Genomic DNA, 18,795 nt, shown 5'->3' on the forward strand with positions numbered 1-18,795 from the left:
TTAAAATGTTCATTTAGAAATACCACAGACTAATAAGCATGGTTGATGTGACCCTTAACAGATGTTGCAGCTTGTTACAATCCATTCTATGAACGTGGGTTTAAACAATTTTATATTGAGCTGAAATGTTGTTTGTTCTTACAGCAGCATACTTACCATCTTAGATTGATAGATGGTGTGATGATAAATGTGTTTACATATATACATGAAATAATAAAATGGCATTGGTCCAGGGGAGAAGACAGAAGTTGAAGCAGTGTGTTCAGCATTTTCATTTCAGATACGTACCTGATTGAGTTTTCATTTGAAGAGACAAAAACAATCAAGACACAACGGTCCCACTAATAAACAGGAAACAACCTGATGGTTTGACTGAAACGGTTTTGAAGGAGAAAAAAAAGGTGCTGCTCTCTAAAATAACCACAACAGTTTAGATGCAAACGGCGGAAATATATTCTTTTCTTTGTATCATTTTTGCATTTCATATTTTTTTGTCAAAATGAGGATTTCTGCAATCTAATTAAATCTGCAATATAAAAGTTAATTTTTGTTTCCAATTTAGCTGATTCTACTGTGCATTGATTTTACACTGATAAAGTGATTTGGTTGTTGTTTTTGGAATCTTTGTTATATAGTACATTAAAATATTGTTGAATTAAATTATAGATTGATTGAAAACACAAAATGTATTGTCTTTATCTTGGTGAATATTGCCTTTTGATATCACTTTTACTTGCCTGAGATACTATTAAGTGCAAAAAAATTGCAATTACACTTCAGCTAGAAAATGTAACTTATTGAAATATTAGTGTGAACTGCAATAAAAGTTTGCTAGGTGTTTTTTACTCTGAATAAAAAAGAAAAAAAATTAAGGTTTATATAAAATGCGGTAAGGGGAGCTGCCATATATACCTGCAGGGTGGAGGCTGCTGAGTCACTAGTGTCTGTCAGTCCTGTGCCTCTTGGTAAACTGGACACGATGTATCTGGAGCCCTTTGGCACAGGCTGTCTAACCACCATCTTTCCTTTCCTGGTCTCTGCTAGAAACATACTGTACCAGTACGCATCGTTGGAGACCAGAGTGGAGTCTGCGATGGTGGAGTTCCTCTCACTGAGCACACTGTTCCTGCACGGAGGAGCCGCACTGCTGGGTTTGGGTGTCTGACACTTGAGCACGATGGTGACCAGTATGGTGATCAGCAGGAGAAACGACACCGAGCCCAGACCGATGACCAAGTACAGGTTCAGGTCTGAGAAGATGTCGTATTCTAGAGGCACCTCAGTCATGTCAGAGTAGGCCTTATTAACGGCAGTCTCCAATGTGGACAGCTTGATGGTGACTGTAGCAGAGAGGGCGGGCTCCCCGTTGTCCTTGGCAACAACTATCAGGCGCTGGTGACGCGGGTCTCTGTAACTGAACATCCTCATAGTCCGGATCTCCCCGTTGTATTGATCCAGACTGAACAACGTGGCGTCAGTCACTTGTAGAAACTGGTAAGTAATCCGAGAGTTGTGCACCGAGTCGGTGTCTAAAGCTATCACCTTGGCAACCAGAGATCCTTTGTCGGTGGATCTGGGGATCGTTTCCTCCACCACTGAGCCCTGCGCGCGCCATGGAGAGACAATAACCGGAGCGTTGTCGTTCTGGTCCACTATAATGATGTGGACCGTCACGTTGCTGCTGAGCGGAGGAGAGCCGGAGTCTCTGGCCTCGATGTGGAAAAGAAACTCATTCTCGATCTCATAGTCAAAGGTTTTCAGTGCGTAAAGATTTCCGTTCTCTGGATTGATGGAGAACAGCATGGACATGGAGGTGTTGGCGATCTCCTTCTCTAGGATGAAATAAACTAGATACTGGTTCTCGTGGAGGTCAGGATCAAACGCAGTGAGGGAACTGAGCAAGGCTCCAGGTGCGTTATTCTCCATTACGCGTATAGTATAAAACGACTGAGGGAACTGTGGAACATTGTCATTAACATCCAGCAGTTCTAACGTCATGGTTTCATTGTCAGATAAAGGAGGAGAACCTCTGTCTGTCACAGTGAAAGAGATGTCATATTCTGGAGCCTTCTCACGGTCTAAAGGCTCTGACACAACTAATTCATAATAGTTATCAGAGGACTCCCTCAGTGTGAAAGGCATATTATCTGGAATATGAAGATCAACCACTCCATTATCACCTGAGTCTTTATCACTGACACTGACTACAGCGATCACTGTGTCTAAATCTATGTTTTCTTTTACTGGACTCTGAAATGATTTAATAGATATTTCTGGATGATTGTCATTCATATCTGTCACCTGAATTGACAGTTTACACTGTCCAGACAAGGAGTTAGGACCCTTATCGCTGGCAATAACCTCAATTTCATAATGCTTAAAATCTTCATAATTTATCATCTCCTTCACTCTAATTTCACCATTCTCTGGATTCAAGTTAAACACCTGCTGAGTTCTCTCTGACGTATATAAACTGTATGAATAAACAATGGCAGAATTTGAACCTTCATCTAAATCAGAGGCGTTAAGCTTCACTACTAGAGTGCCGAGGGGGGAGTTTTCCATCACATCTAGAATATATTTATCTTTGTCAAATGAAGGGGCGTTGTCGTTCACATCAAGCACGCGAACAATTATGCTGGCTGTGCCTGTGCGCGTGGGCACTCCACCGTCCACAGCAGTGAGAATTAGATTATGAATAGCCTGCTTCTCTCGATCTAACGACTTTTTCAGTATTAAATCAGCAAACTTTGAGCCATCTCTTCCGGTCTGGATCTCGAGTGCAAAATGTTCACTTGAGCTCAGATGGTAATCTTTCACAGAATTTGTTCCAACATCTGGGTCCGCAGCGTTATTCAATGAGAATCTTTCCCCAACGGGACTCGATTCAGAAATATCCAAGTGCATCGTTCCTCTCCGAAAATGAGGAGCGTTGTCGTTAATATCCAAAATTTCGACCTCGATATTAAACATTCGTATTGGATTTTCAATCGCGGCATCTAATTTGAGGAAGCAGTATGTAGTTGTTTTTAAGGGGCACAGAACTTCCCTGTCTATCCTCTCAAAGATAAACAGCTCGCCCGTGTCTTTGTTGATGTCAAGATATTTTTTGTTGCCCACAACGTCGACGCGCATTTTTCTTCCCTTCAGCGTCTTTACGTCCAATCTTAAATCGGTTGCTAAATTAGCAACGACAGAGCCTTCCTCCATTTCTTCGGGAACAGAGTAATGGGTCACGGATGACGCCGTGTATATCGTTGCGGAGAGGAAGAGGAATGCGGAAACGTACCGTCCCCCGAATAAACGTCCGATACGATGCGCCATCGTGTAGATTCCTTATTGAAACGCGATGAAATGCGCATGAACCGACTTCTTCGTCAACAGAAAAACGGAACGAGGGTCTTCAAAAAAAAATGTTTCAGCGCGCGTGCACAGAAGTGACGCGCATGACACACTAACTGCTTCTGCTCCAATAAACTGTCGTGAGAACGATGACCTCATCAATGAAGATTTTTTGGGGCAGGGCAGCGACAAAAATGTTCCAGTGTGAGCGTTGGCGCTTGTTAAAATGTATTTTTTTTTAAACTAGGAAAGGGTGCGAGCGTTTTGAGAAGTAAGTAAACTGGAAATAAGTGTAGTAAAAGTTTCAATTTCTGGTTCCTAAATGTGGAAAGCGATCGTTCTGGTTTTGTCATAGATATGTTTACATTTATTCATAAACGTTTTGTCTTCTAGTTTTCCGCACACGTATATGCTGATATAAAGGTAATGCTATCCGCTTTTTTTCATCCTCAAATATTACACCATGGATTTTCTGGTCATAAAGGCTCTGCAAGATGTGATGGTATTAAACAAGTCCATGTGTCATTAGTAATATCTTCCCTTGACCTTGACTTGTCATTTAATATAATGTTTGTATGAAGGGGTTTGTTAACATAGCTCTCAGAATGGGGCCTATTTGGTGATAGCAGTACCTGCTGCTGTGACCTCATGCCCTTTTGGACCTGTTTCCCTAGTTTAGAAGATAACTGCTGCTGTTTTGCCTGGTTAAGTTTTTCTGTCTGTCTTACCTGTTTCTCTATGATTGTGTTCATGTACATTGTACAGTGTCAAACCAACTGTTTGTTTGTTTTATTGTCTTAAACGTCTTTTAGTTTTGTTTTCTTAAGGACTCATAGAGCGTTAATGTTGGGAGGCTCAGCACCTATGGTGAGGTTCCCCTATTGCATGCGTGCATAAATGTTAGAGTAAGCGCCTGGAAAGCACCATTTGGAATGTGGATTGCTGTGTTGCACCTGAGCAGATTGTCACACCTGGGCTCTCCCAAGTCTGCTTCCCTTAGACCAGTGATTCTCAACTGGTGGGACCTGTTTTTAATGGGTCGCTGGCTTTTGGCTGGGAAAATAAAAATTTGAATTAACAGCTGGCTGTTTTGTTTTTTCATTAAACTTGTTTTTGTGTTGGCATACATATTCTGTCTCCATACGATCTATGGTTCAAACTGAACCATATTTCCATTAAATACATTTGAAAAGTTGAGAATGTTCCTCGATTTGGGTCGCAGCTTGTCATTAAGGGGTGATGGTGGGTCCCGGAGCCAGACCAGTTGAGAACCACTGCCTTAGACCATGTATTTAGTTTAGTTGCAGGACTTGAGTAAGGCCTTTTTTAATTAAAACATAGTAAAAAATTATATAGGATGCTGGTTTTTGGTTATTTCCTATGTCCCTGCAAACTTATTCCTTTTGATTCTTAAATAAAATCTTTGGTTAATTATTATGAACATGTCTCTGCTTCAGTAACTGATCAACGTGACTTGAGTATTGTCTTAAGGTTGTTAAGCTGATATTTATTATGGTTTAATGTGGCGTGGTAACTTTCTTTTTCCAAATAAAACATTTTGTTGGCCCACATCTCGACTCTTTTTTTCCTCCAGGTACTTAGCGTGTGTATCACGTAATGGCAACTCTATAACAATACATGAATAAAATAAAAGTATAGATTATTCAAAAAAAGAATTGTTAGATTGTATTTAATACGACTAAGATTTTTGAAAAAACTAAAGAAATTCCTATCCAACGATTTCTTAATATGCAACTTTTTACTTGTGATCCATTTTTTATTTCAAGTCAAGTATCTTGACATGAGTGAAGTGGCAAGTCAAATTCTTGAATGTTGATATAACCGGTTTATGACTGAAATGGTCCCATAGTGGACTTGATGGACAAAGTGGATCTGTGTGTAAAAATCATTCTGTTTGCCATACCTGCAGGGTGGAAGCTGCTGAGTCACTAGTGTTTGTCAGTCCTGTGCCTCTTGGTAAACTGGACACGATGTATCTGGAGCCCTTTGGCACAGGCTGTCTAACCACCATCTTTCCTTTCCTGGTCTCCGCTAGAAACATACTGTACCAGTACGCATCGTTGGAGACCAGAGTGGAGTCTGCGATGGTGGAGTTCCTCTCACTGAGCACACTGTTCCTGCACGGAGGAGCCGCACTGCTGGGTTTGGGTGTCTGACACTTGAGCACGATGGTGACCAGTATGGTGATCAGCAGCAGAAACGACACCGAGCCCAGACCGATGACCAAGTACAGGTTCAGGTCTGAGAAGATGTCGTATTCTAGAGGCACCTCAGTCATGTCAGAGTAGGCCTTATTAACGGCAGTCTCCAATGTGGACAGCTTGATGGTGACTGTAGCAGAGAGGGCGGGCTCCCCGTTGTCCTTGGCAACAACAATCAGGCGCTGGTGACGCGGGTCTCTGTAACTGAACATCCTCATAGTCCGGATCTCCCCGTTGTATTGATCCAGACTGAACAACGTGGCGTCAGTCACTTGTAGAAACTGGTAAGTAATCCGAGAGTTGTGCACCGAGTCGGTGTCTAAAGCTATCACCTTGGCAACCAGAGATCCTTTGTCGGTGGATCTGGGGATCGTTTCCTCCACCACTGAGCCCTGCGCGCGCCACGGAGAGACAATAACCGGAGCGTTGTCGTTCTGGTCCACTATAATGATGTGGACCGTCACGTTGCTGCTGAGCGGAGGAGAGCCGGAGTCTCTGGCCTCGATGTGGAAAAGAAACTCATTCTCGATCTCATAGTCAAAGGTTTTCAATGCGTAAAGATTTCCGTTCTCTGGATTGATGGAGAACAGCATGGACATGGAGGTGTTGGCGATCTCCTTCTCTAGGATGAAATAAACTAGATACTGGTTCTCGTGGAGGTCAGGATCAAACGCAGTGAGGGAACTGAGCAAGGCTCCAGGTGCGTTATTCTCCATTACGCGTATAGTATAAAACGACTGAGGGAACTGTGGAACATTGTCATTAACATCCAGCAGTTCTAACGTCACGGTTTCATTGTCAGATAAAGGAGGAGAACCTCTGTCTGTCACAGTGAAAGTGATGTCATATTCTGGAACCTTCTCACGGTCTAAAGGCTCTGACACAACTAATTCATAATAGTTATCAGAGGACTCCCTCAGTGTGAAAGGCATATTATCTGGAATATGAAGATCAACCACTCCATTATCACCTGAGTCTTTATCACTGACACTGACTACAGCGATCACTGTTTCTAATTCTATGTTTTCTTTTACTGGACTCTGAAATGATTTAATAGATATTTCTGGATGATTGTCATTCATATCTGTCACCTGAATTGACAGTTTACACTGTCCAGATAAAGAGTTAGGACCCTTATCGCTGGCAATAACCTCCATTTCATAATGCTTAAAATCTTCATAATTTATCATCTCCTTCACTCTAATTTCACCATTCTCTGGATTCAAGTTAAACACCTGCTGAGTTCTCTCTGACGTATATAAACTGTATGAATAAACAATGGCAGAATTTGAACCTTCATCTAAATCAGAGGCGTTAAGCTTCACTACTAGAGTGCCGATGGGGGAGTTTTCCATCACATCTAGAATATATTTATCTTTGTCAAATGAAGGGGCGTTGTCGTTCACATCAAGCACGCGAACAATTATGCTGGCTGTGCCTGTGCGCGTGGGCACTCCACCGTCCACAGCAGTGAGAATTAGATTATGAATAGCCTGCTTCTCTCGATCTAAAGACTTTTTCAGTATTAAATCAGCAAACTTTGTCCCATCTCTTCCGGTCTGAATTTCAATGGAGAAATGTTCACTTGAGCTCAGATGGTAATCTTTCACAGAATTTGTTCCAACATCCGGGTCCGCAGCGTTATTCAATGAGAATCTTTCTCCAACGGGACTTGATTCAGAAATATCCAAGTGCATCGTTCCTCTCCGAAAATGAGGAGCGTTGTCGTTAATATCGGTGATTTCCACCTCGATATTAAACATTCGTATTGGATTTTCAATTGTAGCATCAATTTTGAAGAAACAAGATGTAGTCGTCTTCCAAGGGCACAACAACTCTCTGTCTATTCTTTCAAAGATAAACAGCTCCCCCGTTTCTTTGTTTATATCAATATATTTCTTATTGCCTAGAACGTCCACGCGCATTTTTCTTCTATTCAGGGTTTTTACTTCTAATCCTAAATCCGTTGCCAAATTAGCAACGATAGAGCCTTCCTCCATTTCTTCGGGAACAGAGTAATGGCTGACGGTAGAGACCATGTATATCGTGGTAGACAGAAAGATAAATACTGAGACATACCCTCTTCCGGGATATTGACGAGCCATTGTAAATATTCCGCACCTAAAACCTAGAAATGTGGCGTCCGGTGAAAAACGGAGAAAAATTCCTTTATTCCAACGGTGAACGTCGTCCTGTGTGTTCGAGGAGAACGTTGCTTTTAGCCGGTTTCAGCAGAGAATTGCGTGAAATATGCCTCGCTGCGCAGTGTCCAATGAAATATTGGTAAATAGGGGACTTTATGTATTCGTTTTTGTTGAGAGCAGCGACATGGATGTCCTTAGTGTGCCTTTGCAGCTGTTGAATTATCGAAATGTCCTTATTTTGTAAAGCAAAGCCGAGTTACGTGTCAATCTAATTTTGGATGAAAAAACAAAATCTTTACGTTTCGCAGTATTTTTTCCTTAGGACCAGCAGGCGGTTTGGAAGTTTTATTGCACATTACTTTTTAACATTAATTTAGTTTTGTAAAATACATAGGCCTACATACACATCTGTTTTATATACTTCGAAATACAATGTTATATATTAATTAAATTCAAATCAAAGGCCTTGGCTTAGTTTTACATATGGTGTGTGTGCGTAAAACCACTGCAATGTGGACAAATGGCGTATTTCTCTCTATCATAACGAATTTACTGAGTTTTTACTTTACATTTTTTTTGTCTAAGTAATCCTGCCAACTTAATCTCAATATTGAACAATATATTATTATTTAGATCATGTTTAGAATTAGGAAGACACTAAGTTCCATTACTTAATCATGAATAAATAAACATCTTAGTTTAAAACGTTGGGATGTATATAATATCTACTATTGTAAGGACCACAATAAAATGGTTGTGATGTAAAACGTTACAAACATTAATTTATCTCTGTTTGGATGGAAATGGCGGTATGATATGTATTTAATTATGTTTCCTCCATACCTGCAGAGTTGAAGCTGCTGAGTCACTAGTGTCTGTCAGTCCTGTGCCTCTTGGTAAACTGGACACGATGTATCTGGAGCCCTTTGGCACAGGCTGTCTAACCACCATCTTTCCTTTCCTGGTCTCTGCTAGAAACATACTGTACCAGTACGCATCGTTGGAGACCAGAGTGGAGTCTGCGATGGTGGAGTTCCTCTCACTGAGCACACTGTTCCTGCACGGAGGAGCCGCACTGCTGGGTTTGGGTGTCTGACACTTGAGCACGATGGTGACCAGTATGGTGATCAGCAGGAGAAACGACACCGAGCCCAGACCGATGACCAAGTACAGGTTCAGGTCTGAGAAGATGTCGTATTCTAGAGGCACCTCAGTCATGTCAGAGTAGGCCTTATTAACGGCAGTCTCCAATGTGGACAGCTTGATGGTGACTGTAGCAGAGAGGGCGGGCTCCCCGTTGTCCTTGGCAACAACTATCAGGCGCTGGTGACGCGGGTCTCTGTAACTGAACATCCTCATAGTCCGGATCTCCCCGTTGTATTGATCCAGACTGAACAACGTGGCGTCAGTCACTTGTAGAAACTGGTAAGTAATCCGAGAGTTGTGCACCGAGTCGGTGTCTAAAGCTATCACCTTGGCAACCAGAGATCCTTTGTCGGTGGATCTGGGGATCGTTTCCTCCACCACTGAGCCCTGCGCGCGCCATGGAGAGACAATAACCGGAGCGTTGTCGTTCTGGTCCACTATAATGATGTGGACCGTCACGTTGCTGCTGAGCGGAGGAGAGCCGGAGTCTCTGGCCTCGATGTGGAAAAGAAACTCATTCTCGATCTCATAGTCAAAGGTTTTCAGTGCGTAAAGATTTCCGTTCTCTGGATTGATGGAGAACAGCATGGACATGGAGGTGTTGGCGATCTCCTTCTCTAGGATGAAATAAACTAGATACTGGTTCTCGTGGAGGTCAGGATCAAACGCAGTGAGGGAACTGAGCAAGGCTCCAGGTGCGTTATTCTCCATTACGCGTATAGTATAAAACGACTGAGGGAACTGTGGAACATTGTCATTAACATCCAGCAGTTCTAACGTCATGGTTTCATTGTCAGATAAAGGAGGAGAACCTCTGTCTGTCACAGTGAAAGAGATGTCATATTCTGGAGCCTTCTCACGGTCTAAAGGCTCTGACACAACTAATTCATAATAGTTATCAGAGGACTCCCTCAGTGTGAAAGGCATATTATCTGGAATATGAAGATCAACCACTCCATTATCACCTGAGTCTTTATCACTGACACTGACTACAGCGATCACTGTGTCTAAATCTATGTTTTCTTTTACTGGACTCTGAAATGATTTAATAGATATTTCTGGATGATTGTCATTCATATCTGTCACCTGAATTGACAGTTTACACTGTCCAGACAAGGAGTTAGGACCCTTATCGCTGGCAATAACCTCAATTTCATAATGCTTAAAATCTTCATAATTTATCATCTCCTTCACTCTAATTTCACCATTCTCTGGATTCAAGTTAAACACCTGCTGAGTTCTCTCTGACGTATATAAACTGTATGAATAAACAATGGCAGAATTTGAACCTTCATCTAAATCAGAGGCGTTAAGCTTCACTACTAGAGTGCCGAGGGGGGAGTTTTCCATCACATCTAGAATATATTTATCTTTGTCAAATGAAGGGGCGTTGTCGTTCACATCAAGCACGCGAACAATTATGCTGGCTGTGCCTGTGCGCGTGGGCACTCCACCGTCCACAGCAGTGAGAATTAGATTATGAATAGCCTGCTTCTCTCGATCTAACGACTTTTTCAGTATTAAATCAGCAAACTTTGAGCCATCTCTTCCGGTCTGGATCTCGAGTGCAAAATGTTCACTTGAGCTCAGATGGTAATCTTTCACAGAATTTGTTCCAACATCTGGGTCCGCAGCGTTATTCAATGAGAATCTTTCCCCAACGGGACTCGATTCAGAAATATCCAAGTGCATCGTTCCTCTCCGAAAATGAGGAGCGTTGTCGTTAATATCCAAAATTTCGACCTCGATATTAAACATTCGTATTGGATTTTCAATCGCGGCATCTAATTTGAGGAAGCAGTATGTAGTTGTTTTTAAGGGGCACAGAACTTCCCTGTCTATCCTCTCAAAGATAAACAGCTCGCCCGTGTCTTTGTTGATGTCAAGATATTTTTTGTTGCCCACAACGTCGACGCGCATTTTTCTTCCCTTCAGCGTCTTTACGTCCAATCTTAAATCGGTTGCTAAATTAGCAACGACAGAGCCTTCCTCCATTTCTTCGGGAACAGAGTAATGGGTCACGGATGACGCCGTGTATATCGTTGCGGAGAGGAAGAGGAATGCGGAAACGTACCGTCCCCCGAATAAACGTCCGATACGATGCGCCATCGTGTAGATTCCTTATTGAAACGCGATGAAATGCGCATGAACCGACTTCTTCGTCAACAGAAAAACGGAACGAGGGTCTTCAAAAAAAAATGTTTCAGCGCGCGTGCACAGAAGTGACGCGCATGACACACTAACTGCTTCTGCTCCAATAAACTGTCGTGAGAACGATGACCTCATCAATGAAGATTTTTTGGGGCAGGGCAGCGACAAAAATGTTCCAGTGTGAGCGTTGGCGCTTGTTAAAATGTATTTTTTTTTAAACTAGGAAAGGGTGCGAGCGTTTTGAGAAGTAAGTAAACTGGAAATAAGTGTAGTAAAAGTTTCAATTTCTGGTTCCTAAATGTGGAAAGCGATCGTTCTGGTTTTGTCATAGATATGTTTACATTTATTCATAAACGTTTTGTCTTCTAGTTTTCCGCACACGTATATGCTGATATAAAGGTAATGCTATCCGCTTTTTTTCATCCTCAAATATTACACCATGGATTTTCTGGTCATAAAGGCTCTGCAAGATGTGATGGTATTAAACAAGTCCATGTGTCATTAGTAATATCTTCCCTTGACCTTGACTTGTCATTTAATATAATGTTTGTATGAAGGGGTTTGTTAACATAGCTCTCAGAATGGGGCCTATTTGGTGATAGCAGTACCTGCTGCTGTGACCTCATGCCCTTTTGGACCTGTTTCCCTAGTTTAGAAGATAACTGCTGCTGTTTTGCCTGGTTAAGTTTTTCTGTCTGTCTTACCTGTTTCTCTATGATTGTGTTCATGTACATTGTACAGTGTCAAACCAACTGTTTGTTTGTTTTATTGTCTTAAACGTCTTTTAGTTTTGTTTTCTTAAGGACTCATAGAGCGTTAATGTTGGGAGGCTCAGCACCTATGGTGAGGTTCCCCTATTGCATGCGTGCATAAATGTTAGAGTAAGCGCCTGGAAAGCACCATTTGGAATGTGGATTGCTGTGTTGCACCTGAGCAGATTGTCACACCTGGGCTCTCCCAAGTCTGCTTCCCTTAGACCAGTGATTCTCAACTGGTGGGACCTGTTTTTAATGGGTCGCTGGCTTTTGGCTGGGAAAATAAAAATTTGAATTAACAGCTGGCTGTTTTGTTTTTTCATTAAACTTGTTTTTGTGTTGGCATACATATTCTGTCTCCATACGATCTATGGTTCAAACTGAACCATATTTCCATTAAATACATTTGAAAAGTTGAGAATGTTCCTCGATTTGGGTCGCAGCTTGTCATTAAGGGGTGATGGTGGGTCCCGGAGCCAGACCAGTTGAGAACCACTGCCTTAGACCATGTATTTAGTTTAGTTGCAGGACTTGAGTAAGGCCTTTTTTAATTAAAACATAGTAAAAAATTATATAGGATGCTGGTTTTTGGTTATTTCCTATGTCCCTGCAAACTTATTCCTTTTGATTCTTAAATAAAATCTTTGGTTAATTATTATGAACATGTCTCTGCTTCAGTAACTGATCAACGTGACTTGAGTATTGTCTTAAGGTTGTTAAGCTGATATTTATTATGGTTTAATGTGGCGTGGTAACTTTCTTTTTCCAAATAAAACATTTTGTTGGCCCACATCTCGACTCTTTTTTTCCTCCAGGTACTTAGCGTGTGTATCACGTAATGGCAACTCTATAACAATACATGAATAAAATAAAAGTATAGATTATTCAAAAAAAGAATTGTTAGATTGTATTTAATACGACTAAGATTTTTGAAAAAACTAAAGAAATTCCTATCCAACGATTTCTTAATATGCAACTTTTTACTTGTGATCCATTTTTTATTTCAAGTCAAGTATCTTGACATGAGTGAAGTGGCAAGTCAAATTCTTGAATGTTGATATAACCGGTTTATGACTGAAATGGTCCCATAGTGGACTTGATGGACAAAGTGGATCTGTGTGTAAAAATCATTCTGTTTGCCATACCTGCAGGGTGGAAGCTGCTGAGTCACTAGTGTTTGTCAGTCCTGTGCCTCTTGGTAAACTGGACACGATGTATCTGGAGCCCTTTGGCACAGGCTGTCTAACCACCATCTTTCCTTTCCTGGTCTCCGCTAGAAACATACTGTACCAGTACGCATCGTTGGAGACCAGAGTGGAGTCTGCGATGGTGGAGTTCCTCTCACTGAGCACACTGTTCCTGCACGGAGGAGCCGCACTGCTGGGTTTGGGTGTCTGACACTTGAGCACGATGGTGACCAGTATGGTGATCAGCAGCAGAAACGACACCGAGCCCAGACCGATGACCAAGTACAGGTTCAGGTCTGAGAAGATGTCGTATTCTAGAGGCACCTCAGTCATGTCAGAGTAGGCCTTATTAACGGCAGTCTCCAATGTGGACAGCTTGATGGTGACTGTAGCAGAGAGGGCGGGCTCCCCGTTGTCCTTGGCAACAACAATCAGGCGCTGGTGACGCGGGTCTCTGTAACTGAACATCCTCATAGTCCGGATCTCCCCGTTGTATTGATCCAGACTGAACAACGTGGCGTCAGTCACTTGTAGAAACTGGTAAGTAATCCGAGAGTTGTGCACCGAGTCGGTGTCTAAAGCTATCACCTTGGCAACCAGAGATCCTTTGTCGGTGGATCTGGGGATCGTTTCCTCCACCACTGAGCCCTGCGCGCGCCACGGAGAGACAATAACCGGAGCGTTGTCGTTCTGGTCCACTATAATGATGTGGACCGTCACGTTGCTGCTGAGCGGAGGAGAGCCGGAGTCTCTGGCCTCGATGTGGAAAAGAAACTCATTCTCGATCTCATAGTCAAAGGTTTTCAATGCGTAAAGATTTCCGTTCTCTGGATTGATGGAGAACAGCATGGACATGGAGGTGTTGGCGATCTCCTTCTCTAGGATGAAATAAACTAGATACTGGTTCTCGTGGAGGTCAGGATCAAACGCAGTGAGGGAACTGAGCAAGGCTCCAGGTGCGTTATTCTCCATTACGCGTATAGTATAAAACGACTGAGGGAACTGTGGAACATTGTCATTAACATCCAGCAGTTCTAACGTCACGGTTTCATTGTCAGATAAAGGAGGAGAACCTCTGTCTGTCACAGTGAAAGTGATGTCATATTCTGGAACCTTCTCACGGTCTAAAGGCTCTGACACAACTAATTCATAATAGTTATCAGAGGACTCCCTCAGTGTGAAAGGCATATTATCTGGAATATGAAGATCAACCACTCCATTATCACCTGAGTCTTTATCACTGACACTGACTACAGCGATCACTGTTTCTAATTCTATGTTTTCTTTTACTGGACTCTGAAATGATTTAATAGATATTTCTGGATGATTGTCATTCATATCTGTCACCTGAATTGACAGTTTACACTGTCCAGATAAAGAGTTAGGACCCTTATCGCTGGCAATAACCTCCATTTCATAATGCTTAAAATCTTCATAATTTATCATCTCCTTCACTCTAATTTCACCATTCTCTGGATTCAAGTTAAACACCTGCTGAGTTCTCTCTGACGTATATAAACTGTATGAATAAACAATGGCAGAATTTGAACCTTCATCTAAATCAGAGGCGTTAAGCTTCACTACTAGAGTGCCGATGGGGGAGTTTTCCATCACATCTAGAATATATTTATCTTTGTCAAATGAAGGGGCGTTGTCGTTCACATCAAGCACGCGAACAATTATGCTGGCTGTGCCTGTGCGCGTGGGCACTCCACCGTCCACAGCAGTGAGAATTAGATTATGAATAGCCTGCTTCTCTCGATCTAAAGACTTTTTCAGTATTAAATCAGCAAACTTTGTCCCATCTCTTCCGGTCTGAATTTCAATGGAGAAATGTTCACTTGAGCTCAGATGGTAATCTTTCACAGAATTTGTTCCAACATCCGGGTCCGCAGCGTTATTCAATGAGAATCTTTCTCCAACGGGACTTGATTCAGAAATATCCAAGTGCATCGTTCCTCTCCGAAAATGAGGAGCGTTGTCGTTAATATCGGTGATTTCCACCTCGATATTAAACATTCGTATTGGATTTTCAATTGTAGCATCAATTTTGAAGAAACAAGATGTAGTCGTCTTCCAAGGGCACAACAACTCTCTGTCTATTCTTTCAAAGATAAACAGCTCCCCCGTTTCTTTGTTTATATCAATATATTTCTTATTGCCTAGAACGTCCACGCGCATTTTTCTTCTATTCAGGGTTTTTACTTCTAATCCTAAATCCGTTGCCAAATTAGCAACGATAGAGCCTTCCTCCATTTCTTCGGGAACAGAGTAATGGCTGACGGTAGAGACCATGTATATCGTGGTAGACAGAAAGATAAATACTGAGACATACCCTCTTCCGGGATATTGACGAGCCATTGTAAATATTCCGCACCTAAAACCTAGAAATGTGGCGTCCGGTGAAAAACGGAGAAAAATTCCTTTATTCCAACGGTGAACGTCGTCCTGTGTGTTCGAGGAGAACGTTGCTTTTAGCCGGTTTCAGCAGAGAATTGCGTGAAATATGCCTCGCTGCGCAGTGTCCAATGAAATATTGGTAAATAGGGGACTTTATGTATTCGTTTTTGTTGAGAGCAGCGACATGGATGTCCTTAGTGTGCCTTTGCAGCTGTTGAATTATCGAAATGTCCTTATTTTGTAAAGCAAAGCCGAGTTACGTGTCAATCTAATTTTGGATGAAAAAACAAAATCTTTACGTTTCGCAGTATTTTTTCCTTAGGACCAGCAGGCGGTTTGGAAGTTTTATTGCACATTACTTTTTAACATTAATTTAGTTTTGTAAAATACATAGGCCTACATACACATCTGTTTTATATACTTCGAAATACAATGTTATATATTAATTAAATTCAAATCAAAGGCCTTGGCTTAGTTTTACATATGGTGTGTGTGCGTAAAACCACTGCAATGTGGACAAATGGCGTATTTCTCTCTATCATAACGAATTTACTGAGTTTTTACTTTACATTTTTTTTGTCTAAGTAATCCTGCCAACTTAATCTCAATATTGAACAATATATTATTATTTAGATCATGTTTAGAATTAGGAAGACACTAAGTTCCATTACTTAATCATGAATAAATAAACATCTTAGTTTAAAACGTTGGGATGTATATAATATCTACTATTGTAAGGACCACAATAAAATGGTTGTGATGTAAAACGTTACAAACATTAATTTATCTCTGTTTGGATGGAAATGGCGGTATGATATGTATTTAATTATGTTTCCTCCATACCTGCAGAGTTGAAGCTGCTGAGTCACTAGTGTCTGTCAGTCCTGTGCCTCTTGGTAAACTGGACACGATGTATCTGGAGCCCTTTGGCACAGGCTGTCTAACCACCATCTTTCCTTTCCTGGTCTCTGCTAGAAACATACTGTACCAGTACGCATCGTTGGAGACCAGAGTGGAGTCTGCGATGGTGGAGTTCCTCTCACTGAGCACACTGTTCCTGCACGGAGGAGCCGCACTGCTGGGTTTGGGTGTCTGACACTTGAGCACGATGGTGACCAGTATGGTGATCAGCAGGAGAAACGACACCGAGCCCAGACCGATGACCAAGTACAGGTTCAGGTCTGAGAAGATGTCGTATTCTAGAGGCACCTCAGTCATGTCAGAGTAGGCCTTATTAACGGCAGTCTCCAATGTGGATAGCTTGATGGTGACTGTAGCAGAGAGGGCGGGCTCCCCGTTGTCCTTGGCAACAACTATCAGGCGCTGGTGACGCGGGTCTCTGTAACTGAACATCCTCATAGTCCGGATCTCCCCGTTGTATTGATCCAGACTGAACAACGTGGCGTCAGTCACTTGTAGAAACTGGTAAGTAATCCGAGAGTTGTGCACCGAGTCGGTGTCTAAAGCTATCACCTTGGCAACCAGAGATCCTTTGTCAGTGGATCTGGGGATCGTTTCCTCCACCACTGAGCCCTGCGCGCGCCACGGAGAGACAATAACCGGAGCGTTGTCGTTCTGGTCCACTATAATGATGTGGACCGTCACGTTGCTGCTGAGCGGAGGAGAGCCGGAGTCTCTGGCCTCGATGTGGAAAAGAAACTCATTCTCGATCTCATAGTCAAATGTTTTCAGTGCGTAAAGATTTCCGTTCTCTGGATTGATGGAGAACAGCATGGACATGGAGGTGTTGGCGATCTCCTTCTCTAGGATGAAATAAACTAGATACTGGTTCTCATGGAGGTCAGGATCAAACGCAGTGAGGGAACTGAGCAAGGCTCCAGGTGCGTTATTCTCCATTACGCGTATAGTATAAAACGACTGAGGGAACTGTGGAACATTGTCATTAACATCCAGCAGTTCTAAGGTCATGGTTTCATTGTCAGATAAAGGAGGAGAACCTCTGTCTGTCACAGTGAAAGTGATGTCATATTCTGGAGCCTTCTCACGGTCTAAAGGCTCTGACACAACTAATTCATAATAGTTATCAGAGGACTCCCTCAGTGTGAAAGGCATATTATCTGGAATATGAAGATCAACCACTCCATTATCACCTGAGTCTTTATCACTGACACTGACTACAGCGATCACTGTGTCTAATTCTATGTTTTCTTTTACTGGACTCTGAAATGATTTAATAGATATTTCTGGATGATTGTCATTCATATCTGTCACCTGAATTGACAGTTTACACTGTCCAGATAAGGAGTTAGGACCCTTATCGCTGGCAATAACCTCAATTTCATAATGCTTAAAATCTTCATAATTTATCATCTCTTTCACTCTAATTTCACCATTCTCTGGATTCAAGTTAAACACCTGCTGAGTTCTCTCTGACGTATATAAACTGTATGAATAAACAATGGCAGAATTTGAACCTTCATCTAAATCAGAGGCGTTAAGCTTCACTACTAGAGTGCCGATGGGGGAGTTTTCCATCACATCTAGAATATATTTATCTTTGTCAAATGAAGGGGCGTTGTCGTTCACATCAAGCACGCGAACAATTATGCTGGCTGTGCCTGTGCGCGTGGGCACTCCACCGTCCACAGCAGTGAGAATTAGATTATGAATAGCCTGCTTCTCTCGATCTAAAGACTTTTTCAGTATTAAATCAGCAAACTTTGTCCCATCTCTTCCGGTCTGAATTTCAATGGAGAAATGTTCACTTGAGCTCAGATGGTAATCTTTCACAGAATTTGTTCCAACATCTGGGTCCGCAGCGTTATTCAATGAGAATCTTTCTCCAACGGGACTTGATTCAGAAATATCCAAGTGCATCGTTCCTCTCCGAAAATGAGGAGCGTTGTCGTTAATATCGGTGATTTCCACCTCGATATTAAACATTCGTATTGGATTTTCAATTGTAGCATCAATTTTCAGGAAACAAGATGTAGTCGTCTTCGAAGGGCACAACAACTCTCTGTCTATTCTTTCAAAGATAAACAGCTCTCCAGTTTCTTTGTTGATATCAATATATTTCTTATTGCCTAGAACGTCCACGCGCATTTTTCTTCTATTCAGGGTTTTTACTTCTAATCCTAAATCCGTTGCTAAATTAGCAACGATAGAGCCTTCCTCCATTTCTTCGGGAACAGAGTAATGGCTGACGGTAGAGACCATGTATATCGTGGTAGACAGAAAGATAAATACTGAGACATACCCTCTTCCGGGATATTGACGAGCCATTGTAAATATTCCGCACCTAAAACCTAGAAATGTGGCGTCCGGTGAAAAACGGAGAAAAAGTCCTTTATTCCAACGGTGAACGTCGTCCTGTGTGTTCGAGGAGAACGTTGCTTTTAGCCGGTTTCAGCAGAGAATTGCGTGAAATATGCCTCACTGCGCAGTGTCCAATGAAATATTGGTAAATAGGGGACTTTATATATTC

At 42.0% G+C, this 18,795-nt stretch overlaps 3 protein-coding genes across 15 annotated transcripts in view; all 3 read right to left on the reverse strand.

Moving 5' to 3' along the window:
- The window catches only part of LOC120818128 (protocadherin alpha-C2-like), a 34,177-nt gene that overhangs the window by 2,791 nt on the left and 12,591 nt on the right, over window positions 1-18,795 (reverse strand). For 4 of the 13 annotated variants that reach the window (XM_078101292.1, XM_078101300.1, XM_078101298.1 and 1 more), the window contains exon 1: window positions 8,552-10,963. The exons of 3 other annotated variants lie outside the window; for them this stretch is intronic. In XM_078101292.1, the coding sequence (XP_077957418.1) occupies window positions 8,552-10,963 (2,412 nt within the window). Of the gene's footprint in view, window positions 1-912; window positions 4,907-5,266; window positions 7,810-8,551; window positions 10,964-18,795 lie in introns of those variants that run through there. 6 more of the 13 variants (XM_078101293.1, XM_078101302.1, XM_078101303.1 and 3 more) reach the window with 2 other exon arrangements.
- On the reverse strand, window positions 12,383-15,538 carry LOC144383030 (protocadherin alpha-C2-like). Its single transcript, XM_078101311.1, has one exon. The coding sequence runs from the start codon at window positions 15,306-15,308 to the stop codon at window positions 12,888-12,890; it is 2,421 nt and encodes an 806-aa protein (XP_077957437.1). The 5' UTR covers window positions 15,309-15,538; the 3' UTR covers window positions 12,383-12,887.
- On the reverse strand, window positions 15,493-18,771 carry LOC144406204 (protocadherin alpha-C2-like). The gene has a single exon (XM_078101305.1). It carries the CDS (start codon window positions 18,591-18,593, stop codon window positions 16,170-16,172), a length of 2,424 nt encoding a protein of 807 aa, XP_077957431.1. The 5' UTR covers window positions 18,594-18,771; the 3' UTR covers window positions 15,493-16,169.

This window comes from Gasterosteus aculeatus, chromosome 4, assembly GCF_964276395.1.
Source record: "Gasterosteus aculeatus chromosome 4, fGasAcu3.hap1.1, whole genome shotgun sequence".
Classification (NCBI taxonomy): domain Eukaryota; kingdom Metazoa; phylum Chordata; class Actinopteri; order Perciformes; family Gasterosteidae; genus Gasterosteus; species Gasterosteus aculeatus.

Coding starts and splice junctions, on each gene's coding strand:
- LOC144383030 (XM_078101311.1), bottom strand. CDS start 15,308: ATGGCTCGTCAATATCCCGGAAGAGGGTATGTCTCAGTATTTATCTTT.
- LOC144406204 (XM_078101305.1), bottom strand. CDS start 18,593: ATGGCTCGTCAATATCCCGGAAGAGGGTATGTCTCAGTATTTATCTTT.